This window comes from Tamandua tetradactyla, chromosome 4 (genome assembly GCF_023851605.1).
Source record: "Tamandua tetradactyla isolate mTamTet1 chromosome 4, mTamTet1.pri, whole genome shotgun sequence".
Classification (NCBI taxonomy): domain Eukaryota; kingdom Metazoa; phylum Chordata; class Mammalia; order Pilosa; family Myrmecophagidae; genus Tamandua; species Tamandua tetradactyla.
In genome coordinates, this window is record NC_135330.1 from 169,234,821 (window position 1) to 169,258,906 (window position 24,086).

At 37.9% G+C, this 24,086-nt stretch overlaps 1 protein-coding gene across 3 annotated transcripts in view; it reads left to right on the forward strand.

The window, feature by feature from the left end:
• Nucleotides 1-24,086, forward strand: part of PCCA (propionyl-CoA carboxylase subunit alpha) — a 626,991-nt gene that overhangs the window by 71,138 nt on the left and 531,767 nt on the right. For 2 of the 3 annotated variants that reach the window (XM_077158591.1, XM_077158589.1), the window contains exon 5: nucleotides 7,739-7,798. The exons of the other annotated variant lie outside the window; for it this stretch is intronic. In XM_077158591.1, coding sequence (XP_077014706.1) covers nucleotides 7,739-7,798 — 60 coding nt within the window. The remainder of the gene's footprint in view (nucleotides 1-7,738; nucleotides 7,799-24,086) is intronic. 3 annotated transcript variants of the gene reach the window in all.

Here is a 24,086-nt window from a genome sequence, read left to right on the forward strand (position 1 = left end):
TTGTTTCATGAACATAAATCCCCCTGCGAAAATCTCTGAAATTGACTGTAATACTGCCTTTAATGGGAAGGAAGGGATTGGTTTCTTTAATGTGATTTTGTATCTTGAAGTTATGATTACTAGGTAATTAAAGGGTTTTAAAGTGGTATACCTTTCTTTAAAACCTGCTCTTGTTCACTTTACTCATAAAATTTAGCCTTCAGTAACCTTTTAGATTAAGAATACAACGTGCAAGTTTAAAACAATAGATTTTTAGTGACAAAATAACTAATTAGAAAAAAAAGCATTTAAGATATTCAAATACTACTTTTTCTTACTTTTTTTATTTCTGCTTTTGTTTTTTGAAGAGGTTTTTGCAGAAACACTATTTTATATTGGTTTGAAATGTTTTGATTGTCTTTTGCTTAGTCAAATTACTTTCACTACATTTTTGGGGAAAATGGAATAGAATAGGATTTCTGGTATGAACTTTGTTCACATTAATATGGCTCATCAGGGACATTATATATAATTGGAGATCCTGCAGAATAGAAGCAGGAGGCTGAAGAGAATTATTTAGCATCAGCAATGGCTCATCTGGAAGTTGTGCCCTAATCAAGGAGCTTGAGTGTTAGCAGTGGGGATGGTGGGAATTATGACAATTATAATATGTAAGCATGTCTCTGTGAGAACAGGACAGGCAATGAGTTAATCAAGAAGTGTATTACGTGGCTCTCATACTGAGTCATTATTATCTACTATAGTGACTGTCAGGTTGTGTATTTAAAAAATATAATTATTGCTGAATTCAATGTGTATATGAACTGAATTCAGCTACCATTCTTTGTTTTTTGGTAAAATAACCTCAGATTATCTTAACTACATTTTTAAAAAGTTTTTAGGTATTTTAGCAGTGATTTGTGTTTTAAAGTATAGTAACTCATTTTTTAACACTTAGAGTAAACCTTTAATTTCAGACTCAGTAAAAAGTTTGTTTGCTTTTTTCCTTCTTGTATTTATTGTAAAGACTCTTTGACTTTCTGTGGCATAAATAAAATGGATTCAAAATAAATAAAATGGGTTCAAAATAAATAAAATGGGTTCAAAAATAAAATTTCATCTGATTTTTTTCAGATGAAAAAATCTAGTATTTTAGAGAGACAATATTTAATGCATGAAGCTATCGACAAATCAAAGCGTATATCTTTTCCACGATCGAAATACTATAAAATCGGGTCAGTGGTAGTGGTAGTGTTGGAAATCTCCTTTGCTTTAGTGGGTGATCTCTTGTGCTAGGTTGACCCATTCTTGCTCAGCATGGATGCAGTCATCTGTCATGAAACTATCAGTTAGAAATGCTAGAAATGTTAATATTTGGGGGAAATGGAAATAATGAATTTAATTTCTTTCAGAAAATAAATTGAAACACAACATAAATCCATGAGGAAAATGGATTATATCTGTAGGCAAATACATAGTACAGATGAACACAGGTAAAAATTTTTATTTGTCAGTACTGCCAAATTTAATGAAGCTTTCTATCAAACTGTTACCTTCATGTACTGAATTAATTAAAGCAGTATTATGGATAATATTCAAAGTGTTAACCTGTAGGTAGTTATTATTATTATTATTATTTTTATTAATTAACGGAAAAAAAGAAATTAACCCAACATTTAGAAATCATACCATTCTACATATGCAATCAGTAATTCTTAACATCATCACATAGAAGCATGATCATCGTTTCTTAGTACATTTGCATTGGTTTAGAAGAAATAGCAACACAACCGAAAAAGATATAGAATGTTAATATAGAGAAAAAAAAAAAGTAATAATAATAGTAAACAAAAAAAAAACCTATAGCTCAGTTGCAGCTTCATTCAGTGTTTTAACATGATTACTTTACAATTAGGTATTATTGTGCTGTCCATTTTTGACTTTTTGTATATAGTCCTGTTGCACAGTCTGTATCCCTTCAGCTCCAATCACCCATTATCTTACCCTGTTTCTAACTCCTGCTGGACTCTGTTACCAATGACATATTCCAAGTTTAATCCCGAATGTCGGTTCACATCAGTGGGACCATACAGTATTTGTCCTTTAGTTTTTGGCTAGACTCACTCAGCATAATGTTCTCTAGGTCCATCCATGTTATTACATGCTTCATAAGTTTATCCTGTCTTAAAGCTGCATAATATTGCATCGTATGTATATACCACAGTTTGTTTAGCCACTCGTCTGTTGATGGACATTTTGGCTGTTTCCATCTCTTTGCAATTGTGAATAACGCTGCTATAAACATTGGTGTGCAAATGTCCGTTTGTGTCTTTGCCCTTAAGTCCTTTGAGTAGATACCCAGCAATGGTATTGCTGGGTCGTATGGCAATTCTATATTCAGCTTTTTGAGGAACCGCCAAACTGCCTTCCACAGTGGTTGCACCATTTGACATTCCCACCAACAGTGGATAAGTGTGCCACTTTCTCTGCATCCTCTCCAGCACTTGTCATTTTCTGTTTTGTTGATAATGGCCATTCTGGTGGGTGTGAGATGATATCTCATTGTGGTTTTGATTTGCATTTCTCTAATGGCCAGGGACATTGAGCATCTCTTCATGTGCCTTTTGGCCATTTGTATTTCCTCTTCTGGTAGGTGTCTGTTCAAGTCTTTTTCCGATTTTGTAATTGGGTTGGCTGTCTTTTTGTTGTTGAGTTGAACAATCTCTTTATGAATTCTGGATACTAGACCTTTATCTGATATGTCATTTCCAAATATTGTCTCCCATTGTGTAGGCTGTCTTTCTACTTTCTTGATGAAGTTCTTTGATGCACAAAAGTGTTTAATTTTGAGGAGCTCCCATTTATTTATTTCCTTCTTCAGTGCTCTTGCTTTAGGTTTAAGGTCCATAAAACTGCCTGCAATTATAAGTTTCATAAGATATCTCCCTACATTTTCCTCTAACTGTTTTATGGTCTTAGACCTAATGTTTAGATCTTTGATCCATTCTGAGTTAACTTTGGTATAGGGTGTGAGAGATGGATCTTCTTTCATTCTTTTGCATATGGATATCCAGTTCTCTAGGCACCATTTATTGAAGAGACTGTTCTGTCCCAGGTGAGTTGGCTTGACTGCCTTATCAAAGATCAAATGTCCATAGACGAGAGGGTCTATATCTGAGCACCCTATTCGATTCCACTGGTCGATATATCTATCTTTATGCCAATACCATGCTGTTTTGACCACTGTGGCTTCATAATATGCCTTAAAGTCCGGCAGCGCAAGACCTCCAGCTTCGTTTTTTTTCCTCAAGATGTTTTTAGCAATTCGGGGCACCCTGCCCTTCCATTTAAATTTGCTTATTGGTTTTTCTATTTCTGAAAAATAAGTTGTTGGAATTTTGATTGGAATTGCCTTGAATCTGTAAATCAATTTAGGTAGGATTGACATCTTAACTATATTTTGTCTTCCAATCCATGAACACGGTATCCCCTTCCATCTATTTAGGTCTTCTGTGATTTCTTTTAGCAGTTTTTTGTAGTTTTCTTTATATAGGTTTTTTGTCTCTTTAGTTAAATTTATTCCTAGGTATTTTATTCTTTAGGTTGCAATTGTAAATGGGATTCGTTTCTTGATTTCCCCCTCAGCTAGTTCATTACTAGTGTATAGAAATGCTACAGATTTTTGAATGTTGATCTTGTAACCTGCTACTTTGCTGTACTCATTTATTAGCTCTAGTAGTTTTGTTGTGGATTTTTCCGGGTTTTCGACGTATAGTATCATATCGTCTGCAAACAGTGAGAGTTTTACTTCTTCCTTTCCTATTTTGATGCCTTGTATTTCTTTTTCTTGTCTAATTGCTCTGACTAGAACCTCCAACACAATGTTGAATAATAGTGGTGATAGTGGACATCCTTGTCTTGTTCCTGATCTTAGGGGGAAAGTTTTCAATTTTTCCCCATTGAGGATGATATTAGCTGTGGGCTTTTCATATATTCCCTCTATCATTTTAAGGAAGTTCCCTTGTATTCCTATCTTTTGAAGTGTTTTCAACAGGAAAGGATGTTGAGTCTTGTCAAATGCCTTCTCTGCATCAATTGAGATGATCATGTGATTTTTCTGCTTTGATTTGTTGATATGGTGTATTACATTAATTGATTTTCTTATGTTGAACCATCCTTGCATACCTGGGATGAATCCTACTTGGTCATGATGTATAATTCCTTTAATGTGTTGTTGGATACGATTTGCTAGAATTTTATTGAGGATTTTTGCATCTATATTCATTAGAGAGATTGGTCTGTAGTTTTCTTATTTTGTAATATCTTTGCCTGGTTTTGGTATGAGGGTGATGTTGGCTTCATAGAATGAATTAGGTAGTTTTCCCTCCACTTCGATTATTTTGAAGAGTTTGAGGAGAGTTGGTACTAATTCTTTCTGGAATGTTTGATAGAATTCACATGAGAAGCCGTCTGGTCCTGGGCTTTTCTTTTTAGGAAGCTTTTGAATGACTAATTCAATTTCTTTACTTATGATTGGTTTGTTGAGGTCATCTATTTCTTCTTGAGTCAAAGTTGGCTGTTCATGTCTTTCCAGGAACCCGTCCATTACATCAAAATTGTTGTATTTATTAGCGTAAAGTTGTTCATAGTATCCTGTTATTACCTCCTTTATTTCTGTGAGGTCAGTAGTTATGTCTCCTCTTCCATTTCTGATCTTATTTATTTGCATCCTCTTCTTCTTCTTTTTGTCAATCTTGCTAAGGGCCCATCAATCTTATTGATTTTCTCATAGAACCAACTTCTGGCCTTATTGATTTTCTCTATTGTTTTCATGTTTTCAATTTCATTTATTTCTGCTCTAATCTTTGTTATTTCTTTCCTTTTGCTTCCTTTGGGATTAGTTTGCTGTCCTTTCTCCAGTTCTTCCAAGTGGACAGTTAATTCCTGCATTTTTGCCTTTTCTTCTTTTCTGATATAGGCATTTAGGGCAATAAATTTTCCTCTTAGCACTGCCTTTGCTGCGTCCCATAAGTTTTGATATGTTGTGTTTTCATTTTCATTCGCCTTGAGGTATTTACTAATTTCTCTTGCAATTTCTTCTTTGACCCACTTGTTGTTTAAGAGTGTGTTGTTGAGCCTCCACGTATTTGTGAATTTTCTGGCACTCTGCCTGTTATTGATTTCCAACTTCATTCCTTTATGATCCGAGAAAGTGTTGTGTATGATTTCAATCTTTTCAAATTTGTTAAGACTTGCTTTGTGACCCAGCATATGGTCTATCTTTGAGAATGATCCATGAGCACTTGAGAGAAAGGTGTATCCTGCTGTTGTGGGATGTAATGTCCTATGAATGTCTGTTAAGTCTAGCTCATTTATAGTAATATTCAGATTCTCTATTTCTTTATTGATCTTCTTTCTAGATATTCTGTCCATTGATGAGAGTGGGGAATTGAAGTCTCCAACTATTATGGTATATGTGTCTATTTTCCTTTTCAGTGTTTGCAGTGTATTCCTCACGTATTTTGGGGCATTCTGGTTCGGTGCATAAATATTTATGATTGTTATGTCTTCTTGTTGAATTTTTCCTTTTATTAGTATATAGTGTCCTTCTTTGTCTCTTTTAACTGTTTTACATTTGAAGTCTAATTTGTTGGGTATTAGTATAGCCACTCCTGCTCTTTTCTGGTTGTTATTTGCATGAAATATCTTTTCCCAACCTTTCACTTTCAACCTATGTTTATCTTTGGGTCTAAGATGTGTTTCCTGTAGACAGCATATAGAAGGATCCTGTTTTTTAATCCATTCTGCCATTCTATGTCTTTTGATGGGGGAATTCAGTCCATTAACATTTAGTGTTGTTACTGTTTGGATAATATTTTCATCTACCATTTTGCCTTTTGTATTATATATATCCTATCTGACTTTCCTTCTTTCTGCACTCTTCTCCATACCTCTCTCTTCTGTCTTTTCGTATCTGACTCTAGTGCTCCCTTTAGTATTTCTTGCAGAGCTGTTCTCTTGGTCACAAATTCTCTCAGTGACTTTTTGTCTGAGCATGTTTTAATTTCTCCCTCATTTTTGAAGGACAATTTTGCTGGATATAGGAGTCTTGGTTGGCAGTTTTTCTCTTTTAGTAATTTAAATGTATCATCTCACTGTCTTCTAGCTTCCATGGTTTCTGCTGAGAAATCTACACATAGTCTTATTGGGTTTCCATTGTATGTGATGGATTGTTTTTCTCTTTCTGCTTTCAAGATCCTCTCTTTCTCTTTGACCTCTGACATTCTAACTAGTAAGTGTCTTGGAGAACGCCTATTTGGGTCTGATCTCTTTGGGGTGCGCTGCACTTCTTGCATCTGTAATTTTAGGTCTTTCATAAGAGTTGGGAAATTTTCAGTGATAATTTCTTCCATTAGTTTTTCTCCTCCTTTTCCCTTCTCTTCTCCTTCTGGGACACCCACAACATGTATATTTGTGCGCTTCATATTGTCCTTGAATTCCCTGATTCCTTGTTCACATTTTTCCATTCTTTTCCTGATAGTTTCTGTTTCTTTTTGGAATTCAGATGTGCCATCCTCCAAATCACTAATCTATCTTCTGTCTCTTTAAATCTATCATTGTAGGTATCCATTGTTTTTTCCATCTTTTCTACTTTATCCTTCACTTCCATAAGTTCTGTGATTTGTTTTTTCAGTTTTTCTATTTCTTCTTTATGTTCAGCCCATGTCTTCTTCATGTCCTCCCTCAATTTATCGATTTTGTTTTTGAAGAGGTTTTCCATTTCTGTTCGTATATTCAGCATTAGTTGTCTCAGTTCCTGTATCTCATTTGAACTGTTGGTTTGTTACTTTGACTGGGCCATGTTTTCAATTTTCTGAGCGTGATCCGTTATCTTCTGCTGGCGTCTGGGCATTTAGTCAGATTTCCCTGGATGTTGGACCCAACAGGTTGAAAGATATTTCTGTGAAATCTCTGGGTTCTGTTTTTCTTATCCTGCCCATTAGGTGGCGCTCGTGGCACACGTTTCTCTGCGGGTGCCACCAGTAAAATGTGCTGTGGGTCCTTTAACTTTGGAAAACTCTCGCCGTGGGGGAGGTTCGCCCGCCGAAGCGGCTTGGAAGAGTGCCAGCCGGCCTGGCGTTCTGAACGCGGGGTGGGTCGCCGGCTGCCACAGCCCGGGAGAGCGCCTGTCCGAATTTCCTAGTCGGTCCGGGGCGCCAAGCGTGGCGGGAGGGCGCCAGCCGCCGCGGCCCGTAGAGTACACCGTTCCTAGCCGGACCGGGGAGTCACGTGTTTGGAAGGGACCCCCTGGTCACCATTCTCCGCGGCCTGGGGATTTCCGATCCAATTCCCTCAGTTGGTCCGGGGGGCTGTGCGTGGTGGGGGCCCCAGCCGCTGCGGCTTCAGGGGACTGCCAGTCCATTTCTCCCCGCTGGCCCGGGAAGGAGAAAAGAGGCACTCCGGCCGCTTGCCGCCCCGTCCAGGAAAGCCCGCGTCCCTCGGCGATCTCACTGGAGCGGATTCTCCCAGACAGTCAGCCATTCCAGGATGGGGTACGCTGTCTTTTTGATGTTTGTCGTGGCTCCGAGAGCTGTTTTGTATTGTTTCTACTCCCCTAGTAGCTGTTCCGAGATCTTCCTGCCATCTGAGGATGAGTGTGGAGATGTCCTCGTCATGAGAAAGAACTGTGGGTGGCTGCAGAGCTGCGCAGGGAAAGGGGAGTCAGAATTCCGCTCCTGACGCAACTTTCTTCTCGTAGGCCGCCGTCTCTGACGGCGAGGAAACGTCGACTCTTCCCTCGGCCCTCCTCAGGCCTCAGGTGAACAGAGCCCCTTGACGGATCCTTAAATGCCTTGTTAATGAGAACGATTTTGTCCTTTGAAACACACCCACCCCTTTTAGATCTTGATTAATCCTTACTCTCTACACCGCGGATTCGTCTGGTGCTGTTGGCTCTGAACTCCATTATCTATGGAGTCAGTGTCAGTGGTCAGCAGCATCAGAAGCAAAATTTCAGCCAAGACTCTCTCTTAGGTGCTGTGAGCTCAGCAGATTAAATCATCAAAAATGACAAGGCTTCTTAAAATACTCATGGTTTAAGCCCCTTGCAGTTAAAGGTAAGCCAATCATTCCAATCAGAAAGGATTGTGACTTATTTGGTAATCAGGCAAAAATTAAATTTGGACAGAAAAAAGGGGATTTATTAGTATCTTCATACATGAATTACTCTATTCATGTATGTTTGTTTACTTTACTGTTAAACATTAATAAAAACATACCAACCCACCCCCCCAAAAAAGCAACACTTTTTTTTTTTCCCCAATTCTACGTATGTAATCTGTGTTCTAGTTTGCTAGCTGCTGGAATGCAACACACCAGAAATGCATTGGCTTCTGTTAAGAAGGGATTTATTTCGTTCTTCAGAGGAAAGGCAGCTAACTTTGAACTGAGGTTCTTTCTTATGTGGGAAGGCATAAGATGATCTCTGCTGGCCTTCTCTCCAGGCCTCTGGGTTCCAGCAGCTTTCCCACAGGTGATTTCCTCCTGCATCTCCAAAGGCCGGGGTAGCAGTGCTGAGATGAGGTATGCTGAACTGCTTGGGCTGTGTTACATTGAGCCTCTCATTTAAGCAACAGCCAATTAAATCAAACATCATTCATTACAGCAGGCACACCTCCTAGCCGACTGCAGATGTAATCAGCAACAGATGAGGTTCACATACCATTGGCTCATGTCTGCATCAACAGAACTAGGTGCCTTCACCTGGCCAAGTTGACAACTGAATCTAACCACCACAATCAGTAATTCACAATATCATCACATAGTTGCATATTGATTATCATGATCATTTCCTAGAACATTTGCATTAATCCAGAAAAAGAAATAAAAAGACTATAGGAAAAAATTCATACATACCATAGCCGCCATCCCTCCCCTTCATTGATCACTAGCATTTTAACCTAGATTTATTTTAACATTTGTTCCCCCTATTATTCATCTTTATTCCATATGTTTTACTCGTCTGTTGACAATGTAGATAAAAGAAGCATCAGACACAAGGTTTTCATAATCACATAGTCACATTGTGAAAGCTATATCATTATACAATCATCTTCAAGAAACATGGCTACTGGAACACTGCTCTACATTTTCAAGCATTTCCCTCCAGCCTCTCCACTACATCTTGAGTAACAAGGTGATAGCTATTTAATGCGTAAGAATAACCTCCAGGATAACTGACTCTGTTTGGAATCTCTAAGCCATTAACACTTTATTTTGTCTCATTTCGCTTTGCCCCTTTTGGTTGAGAAGGTTTTCTTAATCCCTTGATCTGAGTCTCAGCTCATTCTAGGATTTCTGTCCCTCGTTGCCAGGAAGATCCACACCCCTGAGAGTCATGTCCCACATAGACTGGGGAGGGGGGCGGAGTGAGTTTGCTTGTTGTGTTGACTGGAGAGAAGGCCACATCTGAGCAACAAAAGAGGTTCTCTTGGGGGTGACTCTCAGGCCTAATTTTAAGTAGGCTTGACCTATCCCCTGTGGGGTTAAGTTTCATATGAACAAATCCCAAGACTGGCTTTGGTTGTCCACACTGCTTGTCATACCGTTTCTTTTAATCTATGGAAAGTGGCTTGTGTAATCATTCCTTAATGAAGTGGAAGGGAATGTCAGGGCCTTCTGAATTTTTTGTTAGTCATGACAACTTTGTCCTTTTTTTTATGCTGAAATTTAAATTTAATAACAGTACAAAACAAAGGCATATTGTAAGTTTTTCTTTTTTCTTATTTTAAAACTGCTGATGAACTTGAACAACATAGTTTGAAAGGACACTTATGAATTTCAGTATAACTGGTAGTTAATGATATGAAAAAGTATCTAATAATGGATTTATTTTTCTCAAGCATCTATTCAAGAAAGTTTGGAAGTACCATAGTCTTAATGTAAAAGCATATATTAAATAAAAGATTTGAAAATAGAGCTTAACTTTAGAAATGTAGTCTTTTTTATATTCCAATGTTTATAAGACCATAACTTAATTTAGGTCTATTACAGCCTTACCTATTTAGATTTCTAAGTTGAGGAAAAAGGCATGATCATTCTAAATAACTATCAGTTGTTGAGTGTGTACATGTACTAGGAAAGCACAATAATTATGTAAAGGGTTTATCATTGTTACTATTTTAAGTTGAGAAAAATAAGTCTTAAGTCTTCAAGTTGTAAAATTAGTGGCCAAAGATCAGTGGGTTAGTAAGTAGTACAGCTGAGATTTGATTCATGTGTGACTCCCAAGTTGTGTTTTTTCCATTTGGCAAATTGCTTCTTCCCACACTAAGCATATGGAAGAGTCTGTTTCTCTGTGCAAAGAAAGCGAACTTTATTATTTTGAGCTTAGATTTTTAACAGCAAGTTTTATTGAGATGTATTCACATATAAAATAATCCAAAGTATACAATCAGTATCTCACAGTATTATCATCTAGTTGTGCAGTCACCATCACACTCAATTTTATACCATTTTCATTGCTCAAAAAAGAAAAATAACAGACATTAAAACAAAAAACAAAAAACCCCCCAAAACATGGCATACCCTTAATCCCCTCCTATTATTATTATTTTTATTAATTTTTTTTAAATACCAGAAAACACCAAACGCAAACATTCTTAACTTTTGATCATTCCATTCTACATATATAATCAGTAATTCACAATATCATCACATAGTTACATATTCATGGTCATGATCATGCTTGGAACATTCGCATCTATTCAGAAAAAAGAAATAAAAAGAAAACAGAAAAACATTCACACATACCATACCCCACCCCTCCCCCTCACTGATCACCAGCATTTCAATCTAAATTTATTATAACATTTGTTCCCCCTATTATTCATCTTTATTCCATCCAATCTTTATTACAATCATCTTCAAGAAACATGGCTACTGGAACACTTAACTCCATATTTTCATGCTATTGGTCCTGGGCCAATCCAGTTTGGCTTCTGTTTTCTTTACTCCATGAAAGGAGTTCTTGCTATCACTGGTAACTTTCTCTATTAAACCCAGTGGAAGAATTTCAGTCCTTTTCTATTTGACTTCTCAGTGATGTTTGATACTGCTGATTACTTCTTCAAATACTCTTGTTCCCTGGCTTCAGTGACATCTTAATCTCCTGGACTTCTTTTTACCTCTGTAGCTCTTTTGCTTTGTCTCCTTTGTGCAGGAGTTATTTAGGGAATTATCCTTAGACCCTCTTGTTTTTGTTCTTTCTATACTGTGAAAAATGTCTTTCTCTTCCTTTTTTTTTTTTTTTACATTTCTTTGTGAAATATATACAAATAAATAATTTTCAAAGTACATTTTAACAAGTAATTGAAGAACAGATTTCAAGCTTTGGTACGGGTTACTGTGCTCATATGAATCTATTACGAACCCCAGAAAAAAATGTTTTACTCCTGACCCAATCTTGTGGGGGCAGCCATTTTTTAATCCTGATTCAACACTGTAGACTGAAAACTCGTGATTAGATTATCTCCATGGAGATGTGGCATGCCCAATTGTGGGTGTGACCTTTTGATTAGATGGAGATGTGTCTCCACCCATAACACATGGGTTTTGATTAGTTTGCTGGAGTCCTTTAAAAGAGGGAACATTTTGGAGAGCCCTCATGGCAGAGCAGATATAGACACTTGCAGAACACTTGTTTCAGAGAACAGAGACATGGACGTTTGGAGATGCTTGGAACCTAGCAGATGTCACCATGAGATGTTAAGCAATTCAGAACCTGGAGAGAGCCACGAGAAGACAAAATGAAAGCCACTCCTGGAGAAGCAAAGTAAGGAACCTCCACAGGAACAGTGGCTGAAAGCAGTGGATCACAGGAGTAAGGGACCCGCATATGCCAACCACCTGACTACCCAGCTGACAGAAGTGTTCCTGACCCACTGGCCTTTCTTGAATTAGGTATCTCTCTTTGGATGCCTTAGTTGGGACATTTTTATAAGCTTAGAACTGCAAAGTTGTAACTTAATTAAATTCCCTTTTTAAAGGTCATTTCAATTCTGGTATATTGCATTCTGGCAGCTTGCAAACTAAAACATTTACCAATCTATATTTTCAGGTTTTTCCTTTCAGCTGCTCCAGAACACTGGAAGCTATAAGAAATATCATTTTAATGCTTCATCAGTCATACTCATTTGTTAAATCCTATCTATCTTCTTTGTTAAAATTCCTCCTCCTCCTCTGACCCTACTCCCAGTCTATAGGGTGTTTGGGCTATGCCCATTTTAACTTTCACGTTGGAAAGGGGTGTCAACAATACAGGATAGGGGATGGAATTAGCTGCTATTCTTGGAGAGGCTGGCCATTCTGGGTTTCAGGACTTACATGTCCTAGGAGCACTCCGGAGGTTATAAGTTTCAAGGAAATAAATTTAGTACATGAAACTTGCCGAGTCTCAGTTAGAGCCCTAGTTATCCTTTAGGGTTAACAGAAATGATATTTATTGGGGTATGGCAAACCATGACAGTTAGCAACATTTAGCTGAAGCTTGCATAAGAATAACCTCAAGAATATCCTCTCTTAACCACTGATACCTTATTTTGTTAAATTTCTTTTCCCCCTTTTAGTCCAGAAGGCATTGTCGAGCTCTTGATGCCAGGGCCAAGTTCAACCCTGAGAGTCATGTCCCATGTTTTCAGGAAGATTTTCACCCCTGAATGTTGTGTCCCATATAGGGGAAAGGGTAATAATTTTCCTTGCAAAGTCGGGCCTAGAGAGAGAGATAGAGAGGCCATATCTGAGCAGCCAAGGAGGTTTCCTGGCAGTGACTCCTATGCATAATTATAGATAGTCTTAGCTTCTCCTTTGCAGAAATAAGTTTTGTAAGGGCAAGCCTCAAAATCAAGAGCTTGACCTATTTTCTTAGAAGTTTTTGAGATAGTACCAGGAGTTCCCCAAATGGTAAAATTTAATATTTCCTTATTTTTTTCTCTAGTCCCTCTAGGGATTCTACCAATATTTTTAAAATATCAGCTTGCCATAGTCTGGATGTCTCTGGGTATTGCATTAAACTATGTAGAATTAGAAGGCCTCATTCTGATTGTAGACTCCAGGAGTTTGGGTTGTTTCAATGAGCTATCCAGAAAGGTTGATTAGATTATGTGTTACAGAAAATTTAGTTCTAGACACAATAAACCTCTTTGCCTTTGGTCTCATATAATAGATGAAGCTCTAGAGTACATACATTATCTTTTGTCCTGTATTCTGATTTAAACTTACTCCCAACCCAATTGGATTCATTTTTATCTCTGATTGAAGGTTGATCTCTTTTTCAGTTACTTTAACTGTCATTGTATGTTGAGCTGCAGACCTCTAACTATGAATGTTATGTGTCACAGAGATACTCAGAGTTCCAGAGAAATACCAGTTTATTCCCATATAGTTCATTGTCTCAGAATCTAGAGACCCACTTACAACTTCAGACCAAGGATGACTGCTTATAAGAGCTTACGACCTAGGCTCCAATTTTCTTTTAAGTATTTTCTGAAAGAGACCATAGCATATTTATTTTATTGTTTTGTGCTTATTTTGAACAGTACATCGTCTTCAAGGTTCATTCAGTTCATTGTGTGCCTCACGACGTCATTCATTTTTTGTAGCTGCCCAATATTCCATCATGTATATTATGACAGTTCTTTCGGCTTCTCAGTCATTGTACCCTTTGGCCCTTCCATTCATTACCCTTCATGAATAATGTCCAAAACAAACAAATCATGGCTTACAGGGTCCTCACTTGATTGTACAATCAGCAGCACTCTCAATTTTGGACAATTTTGATTTGTCCAAAGAGACAAATCGAATACATAAATACAACCTCACCAAATATCAAATGTAAATTTCCCCTAATATCTTGTTGTCTCCCCCCACACCGCCTATTATTTATCCACGGTATTGCAGCAGTACTTTTGATGTTTTCCTCTTAACTATAGGCCATAGTATGTAGTATTAGTTTTCCCCCCTAAACCCCTTTGTTATTGACTCTTTCAACTAGATCAAGCCTTTGAAGGAGTTCATGCAAGAACACTTCTAATGTCATTCTCTTTCAGATTTTTTTAATTTTTATTTTTAAACTTTTAAGTTGTAAAATATAACGTTTAGGCGAAGCAAAGAAAGAAAGAGTTTGGGTTGTTTCTTTGCTGAAGAAAGTACACTTCAACAAGTAGTAATAGAACAGATCCTAGAATTTGTCGGGTGCTTCCATTGCAGCAATTCAAAACTTTTCCTTCTACCTGCTCCAGAACACTGGAAGCTAGAAGGAATATAAATATAGTGCTTGAGCGTCCATACTTGTTAAATTCCATTTTCTCTGTTATACCTTCTCCATCTCCTTTAATCCTTCTCCCAATCTATAGAGGTCTTTGGGCAGTGCCTGTTCTGCCTTTTCGTGTTGAGAGAAAGGATTGGGGGATGAAATTAATTGAAATCTTGGAGAGGGTGTTCCATCTGAGTTCCAGGGTTTATCTAACCTGGGAACCCTCTGGAAATTCTATGTTCCAGGACGGCAGACTTAGTGCATGAAACAGAGTCTTCTTCAGAGTCAACAGGAGTAATCTTGTTTGATGTTTACCAAACCATGGAAATTAGCACTGTCTAACTGAAAAATGCATATGAGCAACCTCCAGAACAGCCTCATGACTCCATTTGATCTCTCTTGGCTACTGATACCTTATTTTATTAATGTCTTTTCCCTTTTTGGTCAGGAAGACATTGTTGATCCCATGCTGCCAAGGCCAGGCTCATCCTTGAGAGTCATGGCCCATGTTGTCAGGGAGATTTTTTACCCTTGAATGACTTGTATTGTGTAGGAGGGTGTGCCAGTTTTAAAGGATGTATGTACCCTAAAAAAGCCATGTTTTAATCCTAATCCCATTTTGTAAAGGCAGCCGTTTCTTCTAATCCCTATTCAGTATTGTATGTTTGAAATTTTAATTAGATCATCTTCCTGGAGATGTGACTCCATCAAGAGTGGTTGTTAAACTGGATTAGGTGGAGATGTGTCTTCACCTGTTCTAGGTGGGTCTTGGATTACTTTACTGGAATCCTATAAAAGAGGAAGCATTTTGAAGAAAGGAGGAAATTCAGAGAGAACAGAGAAGAATGACAGAGCCATGAGAAAGCCAGGAGATTGAGAGAGAGCAGAGAAGAACGATATAGCCATGAGAAGCTGAGAGTCCACTAGCCAGTGACCTTTGGAGATGAAGAAGGAAAACACCTCTCAGGGAGCTTCATGAAACAGGAAGCTAGGAGAGAAAGCTAGTAGATGACCCTGTGTTCGCCATCTGCCTTTCCAGATGAGAGAGAAACCCTGACCATGTTTGCCATGTGCCTTTCCACTTGAGAGAGAAACCGAGAACTTCATAGGTCTTCTTGAATCAAGGTATCTTTCCCTGAATATCTTAGATTGGACATTTCTATAGACTTGCTTTCATTGGAACATTTTCTCAGCCTTAAAAACTGTTAACTAGCAACTTACTAAATTCCCCCCTTTTAAAAGCAGTTCCATATCATTTTAGCATTTTGCCAGCTAGCTAACTAGAACAGGGCAGGAGGGCAACAATTTTCTCTCATTCTCTTGTACTTCTATTTCTGTGGTGTTAATTAACTTTAAACTCCTGAAACTGTTTTCTCTCTCTGACATCTCTAATTGAATGTTTCAAAACTACCTTAAACTCAACATGACCTAACTGTTCTTTGATTTTCCTGTGTGCCTTATATTAATGACACCACCATATCCTATTGCAGGAACAAAAACCTGGGAGTTTATATTTATCAGTACTGTATCTTTCACTCTCCTTTCTAACCTATGAACAAGTCCTGTTCTTCATAAATAATTTTTCTTTGTAGCTGCATCTTCTCACTCAGTCATTACTTCCTTAGAAGTCTTCTGCTTGGCTAGATGGAAATCCTAAATCCTAGTAGGATTTATCCAAGGAATGCAGGTGTGGCAGGCTGAGTAGTAGCTCCAGCTCAATCAGTTCCTAACCCATGAGATTATGGTGAGATGGACATTGTATTGATGAAGTTAAGGATCTTGAGATAGGTATTTTATCCCATCTGATCTGTGTGGACCTGGGAATACAAAGGTTCTGTTAGAGTGAGGCAGGAGATCAGACTAGCAATAGGAGATATGACAAAGGAAGCAAGAAACTAGAAATGATATGAGGAATTTGCTTAGAACCAAAGAATGCAGGTGACCTCTAGAAGCTGAAAAAGGAAATTGATTTTCCCCTTAGAGCCTCTAGAAAGAACCAGCCCTGCTAACACCTTGATTTTAGCCCCATGAGACTCATTTCTTTCTTCTGCCCTATATAGCTGTATGATAATAGATTTGCATTGTTTAGAGCCATTAAATTTGTGGTGATACATTACAGCAGTGATTAGAAACCAATATAGACGGGATGTTGGAAATCAGGAAGTCTAATGTATCAACTCTATTAGCATATTAAAGGAAAAAATTCATGCAATTGTCTCAAAAGATGTAGAAAAAGCATTTAGTAAATGTGTAAGTTTGTTCATGGGGAAAAACTAATTTACTGAGTAGAAAATCTTTTCAGAAAGCTTTGCTTTTTTGTAGTTCTTCCGGTATTTATACTTATTGGTTTCTGTAAGAAATGTGAATGCTATAGTTAAAAGGTATTTTTAACAGCAGTTGAAATACACATTTTTCTATAGGGTATTCATTTGGTAGTAGTGCTGGAAAATCAGGTATTTGGTTTTTTATATGATAGTTTTCATAATGTGGATTGAGTTAAATTGTGTTAAATATCTTGTGAAAGCAATGTATGGTGTATAATTTGTCCCAACTTTGTTGGGCATTGTCTTATTTTGAAGGATATTTGTTTTTTTGAAATGTCCTGATTGTCTAATTTTTAGCAAACTTGGAAAAGCTTCATCTTTATCTTTATGGAAAAATTGGATACTGGATATTGAGGAAAATGAGCAACATAGACTATTCTGAAATTGTATTGTAGGTGCAGTGAAACAGAATGCATGGGATGTGTTAAGTAAACTTAAAATCTTAAGTAGTTGTGACTACAGGCAATTTGTAACATTACACTGTATCTTATCAACTGATAAGCGTATTACATATGAAATGTAGCTCCAAGGAAAACTCTCAGAAGAGATTATCAGTTGACGACTTAAAAAAAATTTCTTTTTAAAATTTTAACATTTCTTGTTGCTAAAAGTAATCACATACATACATAATTTTTAAATTAACCTTTGAATGTATATAACAGAACAGCATTCATGTGCGTGTCTACCACATTTGCCTCCTAAATTTATTTATTTATTTATTTATTTTATTAATTAATGCAAAAAAGAAAAAAAAGCAATTAATCCAACATTTAGAAATCATACCATTCTACATATGCAATCAGTAATTCTTAACATCATCACATAGATGCATGATCATCGTTTCTTAGTACATTTGCATCGGTTTAGAAGAACTAGCAACACAACAGAAAAAGCTATAGAATGTTAATATAGAGAAAAAATAAAAGTAATAATAATAGTAAAAACAAAACAAAAACAACTAGACAGACAAAAACAAACAAAAAACAAAACAACAACAACAACAAAAACCTATAGCTCAGATGCAGCTTCGTTCAGTGTTTTAACATGATTACTTTACAATTAGGTTTTATTGTGTTGTCCATTTTAGAGTTTGTGTATCTAGTCATGCTGCACAGTCTGTATCCCTTCAACTCCAATTACCCATTATCTTATCCTGTTTCTAACTCCTGCTGGACTCTTTTACCAACGACATATTCCGAGTTTAATCCCGAATGTCGGTTCACATCAGTGGGACCATACAGTATTTGTCTTTTAGTTTTTGGCTAGACTCACTCAGCATAATGTTCTCTAGGTCCATCCATGTTATTACATGCTTCATAAGTTTATCCTGTCTTAAAGCTGCATAATATTGCATCGTATGTATATACCACAGTTTGTTTAGCCACTCTTCTGTTGATGGACATTTTGGCTGTTTCCATCTCTTTGCAATTGTAAATAACGCTGCTATAAACATTGGTGTGCAAATGTCCGTTTGTGTCTTTGCCCTTAAGTCCTTTGAGTATATTCCCAGCAATGGTATTGCTGGGTCGTATGGCAATTCTATATTCAGCTTTTTGAGGAACCGCCAAACTGCCTTCCACAGTGGTTGCACCATTTGACATTCCCACCAACAGTGGATAAGTGTGCCTCTTACTCCGCATCCTCTCCAGCACTTGTCATTTTCTGTTTTGTTGATAATGGCCATTCTGGTGGGTGTGAGATGATATCTCATTGTGGTTTTGATTTGCATTTCTCTAATGGCCAGGGACATTGAGCATCTCTTCATGTGCCTTTTGGCCATTTGTATTTCCTCTTCTGGTAGGTGTCTGTTCAAGTCTTTTTCCGATTTTGTAATTGGGTTGGCTGTCTTTTTGTTGTTGAGTTGAACAATCTCTTTATAAATTCTGGATACTAGACCTTTATCTGATATGTCATTTCCAAATATTGTCTCCCATTGTGTAGGCTGTCTTTCTACTTTCTTGATGAAGTTCTTTGATGCACAAAAGTGTTTAATTTTGAGGAGCTCCCATTTATTTATTTCCTTCTTCAGTGCTCTTGCTTTAGTTTTAAGGTCCATAAAACCGCCTCCAATTGTAAGTTTCATAAGGTATCTCCCAACATTTTCCTCTAACTGTTTTATGGTCTTAGACCTAATGTTTAGATCTTTGATCCATTTTGAGTTAACTTTTGTATAGGGTGTGAGATATGGGTCCTCTTTCATTCTTTTGCATATGGATATCCAGTTCTCTAGGCACCATTTATTGAAGAGACTGTTCTGTCCCAGGTGAGTTGACTTGACTGCCTTATCAAAGATCAAATGTCCGTAGATGAGAGGTTCTATATCTGAGCACTCTATTCGATTCCATTGGTCGATATATCTGTCTTTATGCCAATACCATGCTGTTTTGACCACTGTGGCTTCATAATATGCCTTAAAGTCAGGGAGCGCGAGACCTCCAGCTTCGTTTTGTTTCCTCTAGATGTTTTTAGCAATTCGGGGCACCCTGCCCTTCCAGATAAATTTGCTTATTGTTTTTTCTATTTCTGAAAAATAACTTGTTGGAATTTTGATTGGTATTGCATTGAATCTGTAAATCAATTTAGACAGGATTGATATCTTAACTATATTTAGTCTTCCAATCCATGAACACGGTATGCCCTTCCATCTATTTAGGTCTTCTGTGATTTCTTTTAACAGTTTTTTTGTAGTTTTCTTTATATAGGTTTTTTGTCTCTTTAGTTAAATTTATTCCTAGGTATTTTATTCTTTTGGTTGCAATTGTAAATGGGATTTCTTTCTTGATTTCCCCCTCAGCTTGTTCATTACTAGTGTATAAAAATGCTACAGATTTTTGAATGTTGATCTTGTAACCTGCTACTTTGCTGTACTCATTTATTAGCTCTAGTAGTTTTGTTGCAGATTTTCCCGGGTTTTTGACGTATAGTATCATATCGTCTGCAAACAGTGAGAGTTTTACTTCTTCCTTTCCTATTTTGATGCCTTGTATTTCTTTTTCTTGTCTAATTGCTCTGGCTAGAACCTCCAACACAATGTTGAATAATAGTGGTGATAGTGGACATCGTTGTCTTGTTCCTGATCTTAGGGGGAAAGTTTTCAATTTTTCCCCATTGAGGATGATATTAGCTGTGGGTTTTTCATATATTCCCTCTATCATTTTAAGGAAGTTCCCTTGTATTCCTATCTTTTGAAGTGTTTTCAACAGGAAAGGATGTTGAATCTTGTCAAATGCCTTCTCTGCATCAATTGAGATGGTCATGTGATTTTCCTGCTTTGATTTGTTGATATGGTGTATTACATTAATTGATTTTCTTATGTCGAACCATCCTTGCATACCTGGGATGAATCCTACTTGGTCATGATGTATAATTCTTTTAATGTGTTGTTGGATACGATTTGCTAGAATTTTATTGAGGATTTTTGCATCTATATTCATTAGAGAGATTGGTTTGTAGTTTTCTTTTTTTGTAATATCTTTGCCTGGTTTTGGTATGAGGGTGATGTTGGCTTCATAGAATGAATTAGGTAGTTTTCCCTCCACTTCGAGTTTTTTGAAGAGTTTGAGGAGAGTTGGTACTAATTCTTTCTGGAATGTTTGATAGAATTCAGATGTGAAGCCATCTGGTCCTGGACTTTTCTTTTTAGGGAGCTTTTGAATGGCTAATTCAATCTCTTTACTTGTGATTGGTTTGTTGAGGTCATGTATGTCTTCTTGAGTCAAAGTTGGTTGTTCATGTCTTTCCAGGAACCCGTCCATTATCTCTAAATTTTTGTATTTATTAGCGTAAAGTTGTTCATAGTATCCTGTTATTACCTCCTTTATTTCTGTGAGGTCAGTAGTTATTTCTGCTCTAATCTTTGTTATTTCTTTCCTTTTGCTTGCTTTGGGATTAGTTTGCTGTTCTTTCTCCAGTTCTGCATTTTTGCCTTTTCTTCTTTTCTGATAAAGGCATTTAGGGCAATAAATTTCCCTCTTAGCTTTGCCTTTGCTGCATCCCATAAGTTTTGATATGTTGTGTTTTCATTTTCATTCGCCTCGAGGTATTTACTAATATCTCTTGCAATTTCTTCTTTGACCCACTCGTTGTTTAAGAGTGTATTGTTGAGCCTCCACTTATTTGTAGATTTTCTGGCACTCTGCCTATTATTGATTTCCAACTTCATTCCTTTATGATCCGAGAAAGTGTTGTGTATGATTTCAATCTTTTTAAATTTGTTAAGACTTGCTTTGTGACCCAGCATATGGTCTATCTTTGAGAATGATCCATGAGCACTTGAGAGAAAGGTGTATCCTGCTGTTGTGGGATGTAATGTCCTATGAATGTCTGTTAAGTCTAGCTCATTTATAGTAATATTCAGATTCTCTATTTCTTTATTGATCTTCTTTCTAGATATTCTGTCCATTGATGAGAGTGGGGAATTGAAGTCTCCAACTATTATGGTATATGAGTCTATTTCCCTTTTCAGTGTTTGCAGTGTATTCCTTACGTATTTTGGGGCATTCTGGTTCGTTGCGTAAATATTTATGATTGTTGTGTCTTCTTGTTGAATTGTTCCTTTTATTAGTAGATAGTGTGCTTCTTTGTCTCTGTTAAGTGTTTTACATTTGAAGTCTGATTTGTTGGATATTAGTATCGCCACTCTTGCTCTTTTTCTGGTTGTTATTTGCATGAAATATCTTTTCCCAACCATTCACTTTCAACCTATGTTTATCTTTGGGTCTAAGATGTGTTTCCTGTAGACAGCATATAGAAGGATCCTGTTTTTTAATCCATTCTGCCAATCTTTGTCTTTTGATTGGGGAATTCAGACCATTAACATTTAGTGTTATTACTGTTTAGATAATATTTTCCTCTACCATTTTGCCTTTTGTATTATATTATCATATCTGACTTTACTTCTTTCTACACTCTCCTCCATACCTCTCTCTTCTGTCTTTTTGTATCTGACTCTAGTGCTCCCTTTAGTATTTCTTGCAGAGCTGTTCTCTTGGTCACAATTTCTCTCAGTGACTTTTTGTCTGAGAATGTTTTAATTTCTCCCTCATTTTTGATGGACAATTTTGCTGGATATTGGAGTCTTGGTTGGCAGTTTTTCTCTTTCAGTAATTTAAATATATCATCCCACTGTCTTCTAGCCTCCATGGTTTCTTCTGAGAAATCTACACATAGTCTTATTGGGTTTCTGTTGTATGTGATGGATTGCTTCTCTCTCGCTGCTTTCAAGATCCTCTCTTTCTCTTTGACCTCTGACATTCTAACTAGTAAGTGTCTTGGAGAACGCCTATTTGGGTCTAATCTCTTTGGGGTGTGCTGCACTTCTTGAATCTGTAATTTTAGGTCTTTCATAAGAGTTCGGAAGTTTTCAGTGATAATTTCTTCCATTAGTTTTTCTCCTCCGTTTCCCTTCTCTTCTCCTTCTGGGACACCCACAACACGTGTATTTGTGCACTTCATATTGTCCTTGAGTTCCCTGATACCCTGTTCAAATTTTTCCATTCTTTTCCCGATAGTTCCTTTTTCTTTTTGGAATTCAGATGTTCCATCCTCCAAATCACTAATTCCATCTTCTGTCTCTTTAAATCTATCATTGTAGGTATCCATTGTTTTTTCCATCTTTTCTACTTTGTTCTTCACTTCCATAAGTTCTGTGATTTTTTTTTTCAGTTTTTCTATTCTTCTTTTTTTCAGCCCATGTCTTCATGTCCTCCCTCAATTTATCGATTTCGTTTTTGAAGAGGTTTTCCATTTCTGTTCGTATATTCACCATTAGTTGTCTCAGCTCCTGTATCTCATTTGAACTATTGGTTTGTTCCTTTGACTGGGCCATATTTTCAATTTTTTGACCGTGATCTGTTTTCTTCTGCTGGTGTCTGGGCATTTAGTCAGATTTCCCTGGGTGCTAGACCCAACGATTTGGAAGATTTTTCTGTGAAATCTCTGGGATCTGTTTTTCTTATCCTACCCATTAGGTGGCGCTTGTGGCACACGTTTGTCTGCGGGTCCCACCAGTAAAAGGTGCTGTGGGTCCTTTGACTTTGGAAAACTCTTGCCGTGGGGGAGGTTCGCCAGCCGACGCGGCTTGGAAGAGTGCCAGCCGGCCCAGGGTCCGAACGCGGGGAGGGTCGCCGGCTGCCCCAGCCCGGGAGAGCGCCCATCCGAATTTCCTAGTTGGTCCGGGGCGCCAAGCATGGCGGGAAGGCGCCAAGCATGACGGGAAGGCGCCAGCTTCCACACCCCGCAGGGAGAGTGCACCGTTCCCGGGTACTCACGTGTTTGGAAGGGGCCCCTCCCGTCACCGTTCTCCGCGGCCTGGGGATTTCTGATCCAATTCTATCAGTTGGTCCGGGGGACCGCGCGTGGTGTGGGCGCCAACCTCCGCGGCTTGAGGGGACCGCCTGTCCAATTCTCCCAGCCAGCCCGGGAAGGGGGAAGGGAGGAACTCGGACCGCTTGCCGCCCTGCCCAGTGAAGCCTGCGCCCCTCGGCGATCTCACCGGAGCCGGTTCTCTCATCCGGTCAGCCGTTACAGGATGGGGTACGCTGTCTTTTTGATCTCTGTTGTGGCTCTGGGAGCTGTTGTGTATCGTTTCTAATCCCCTAGTAGCTCTTCTGGACGAGGAACTAAGATCCGCGTGTCTTACTAAGCCGCCATCTTCTCCGGAAGTCCCTAAATTTATTTTCATTTAGCTTAAATATATCTGTAAATCATCTTTTAGTGGACTGTAAATCTTAGTCTTTGTATATGTGAAAATGTTATTTTTCCTCACTTTTCAATATAGGTTTTGTTTGAAAGTTATTTTTTCTTAGCATTTTGAAAATATGCTGTTATCTTCTGGCCTCTCATTAAGGTAACAGTTAGTCTTCTGTTTCTTTTTGATATTTGTCATTTTCAGTTAGTAGTTTTGAAGAGTATTTCTTTATCCTTGAAGTTCAGCAGTTTCACTACTCTATAGCTAGTGATGGATTTATTTTTATTTTTCCTGCATGACTTTATTTGCTTATTGTCTGTCTTCCCTTCAAGACTGTCAGTTGCAGGAATGTACCTTGAACAGTGCCTGGCACACAGTAGGTGTTCACTAAATGTCTGCTAACAAACGAGCCTCCCTCCTCCCTGCTTCTCATCCTTGCTCATGTCCGTCTCCTAGGTGGTGGGTGTATGCAGCTGTACATCTTCACAGATCACACCCACCATCCAGGTGTTCTTGCAGACCTTTTCCATCGGGCTGTTGTCCTTCACAAAGCACCGGTAGGACCCAGGGACCTGGTGCTCTCCAGAGTCTTTCTGGCCTCTGAATGTATTATTTATTTACTAATTTTTGTAGCTCAAAACTTTCATGCGTAACGAAAGTGTGCAGTCGAAAGAAGATGAGTTTGGGCATTCTCCAAAGGAGGAGCATGACTGAAAAATTGGTGACAGAGGTCTGGGGAAGAGGTACGTGGATAGACCTTGCTGAGTGGGCTAAAAATATGAAG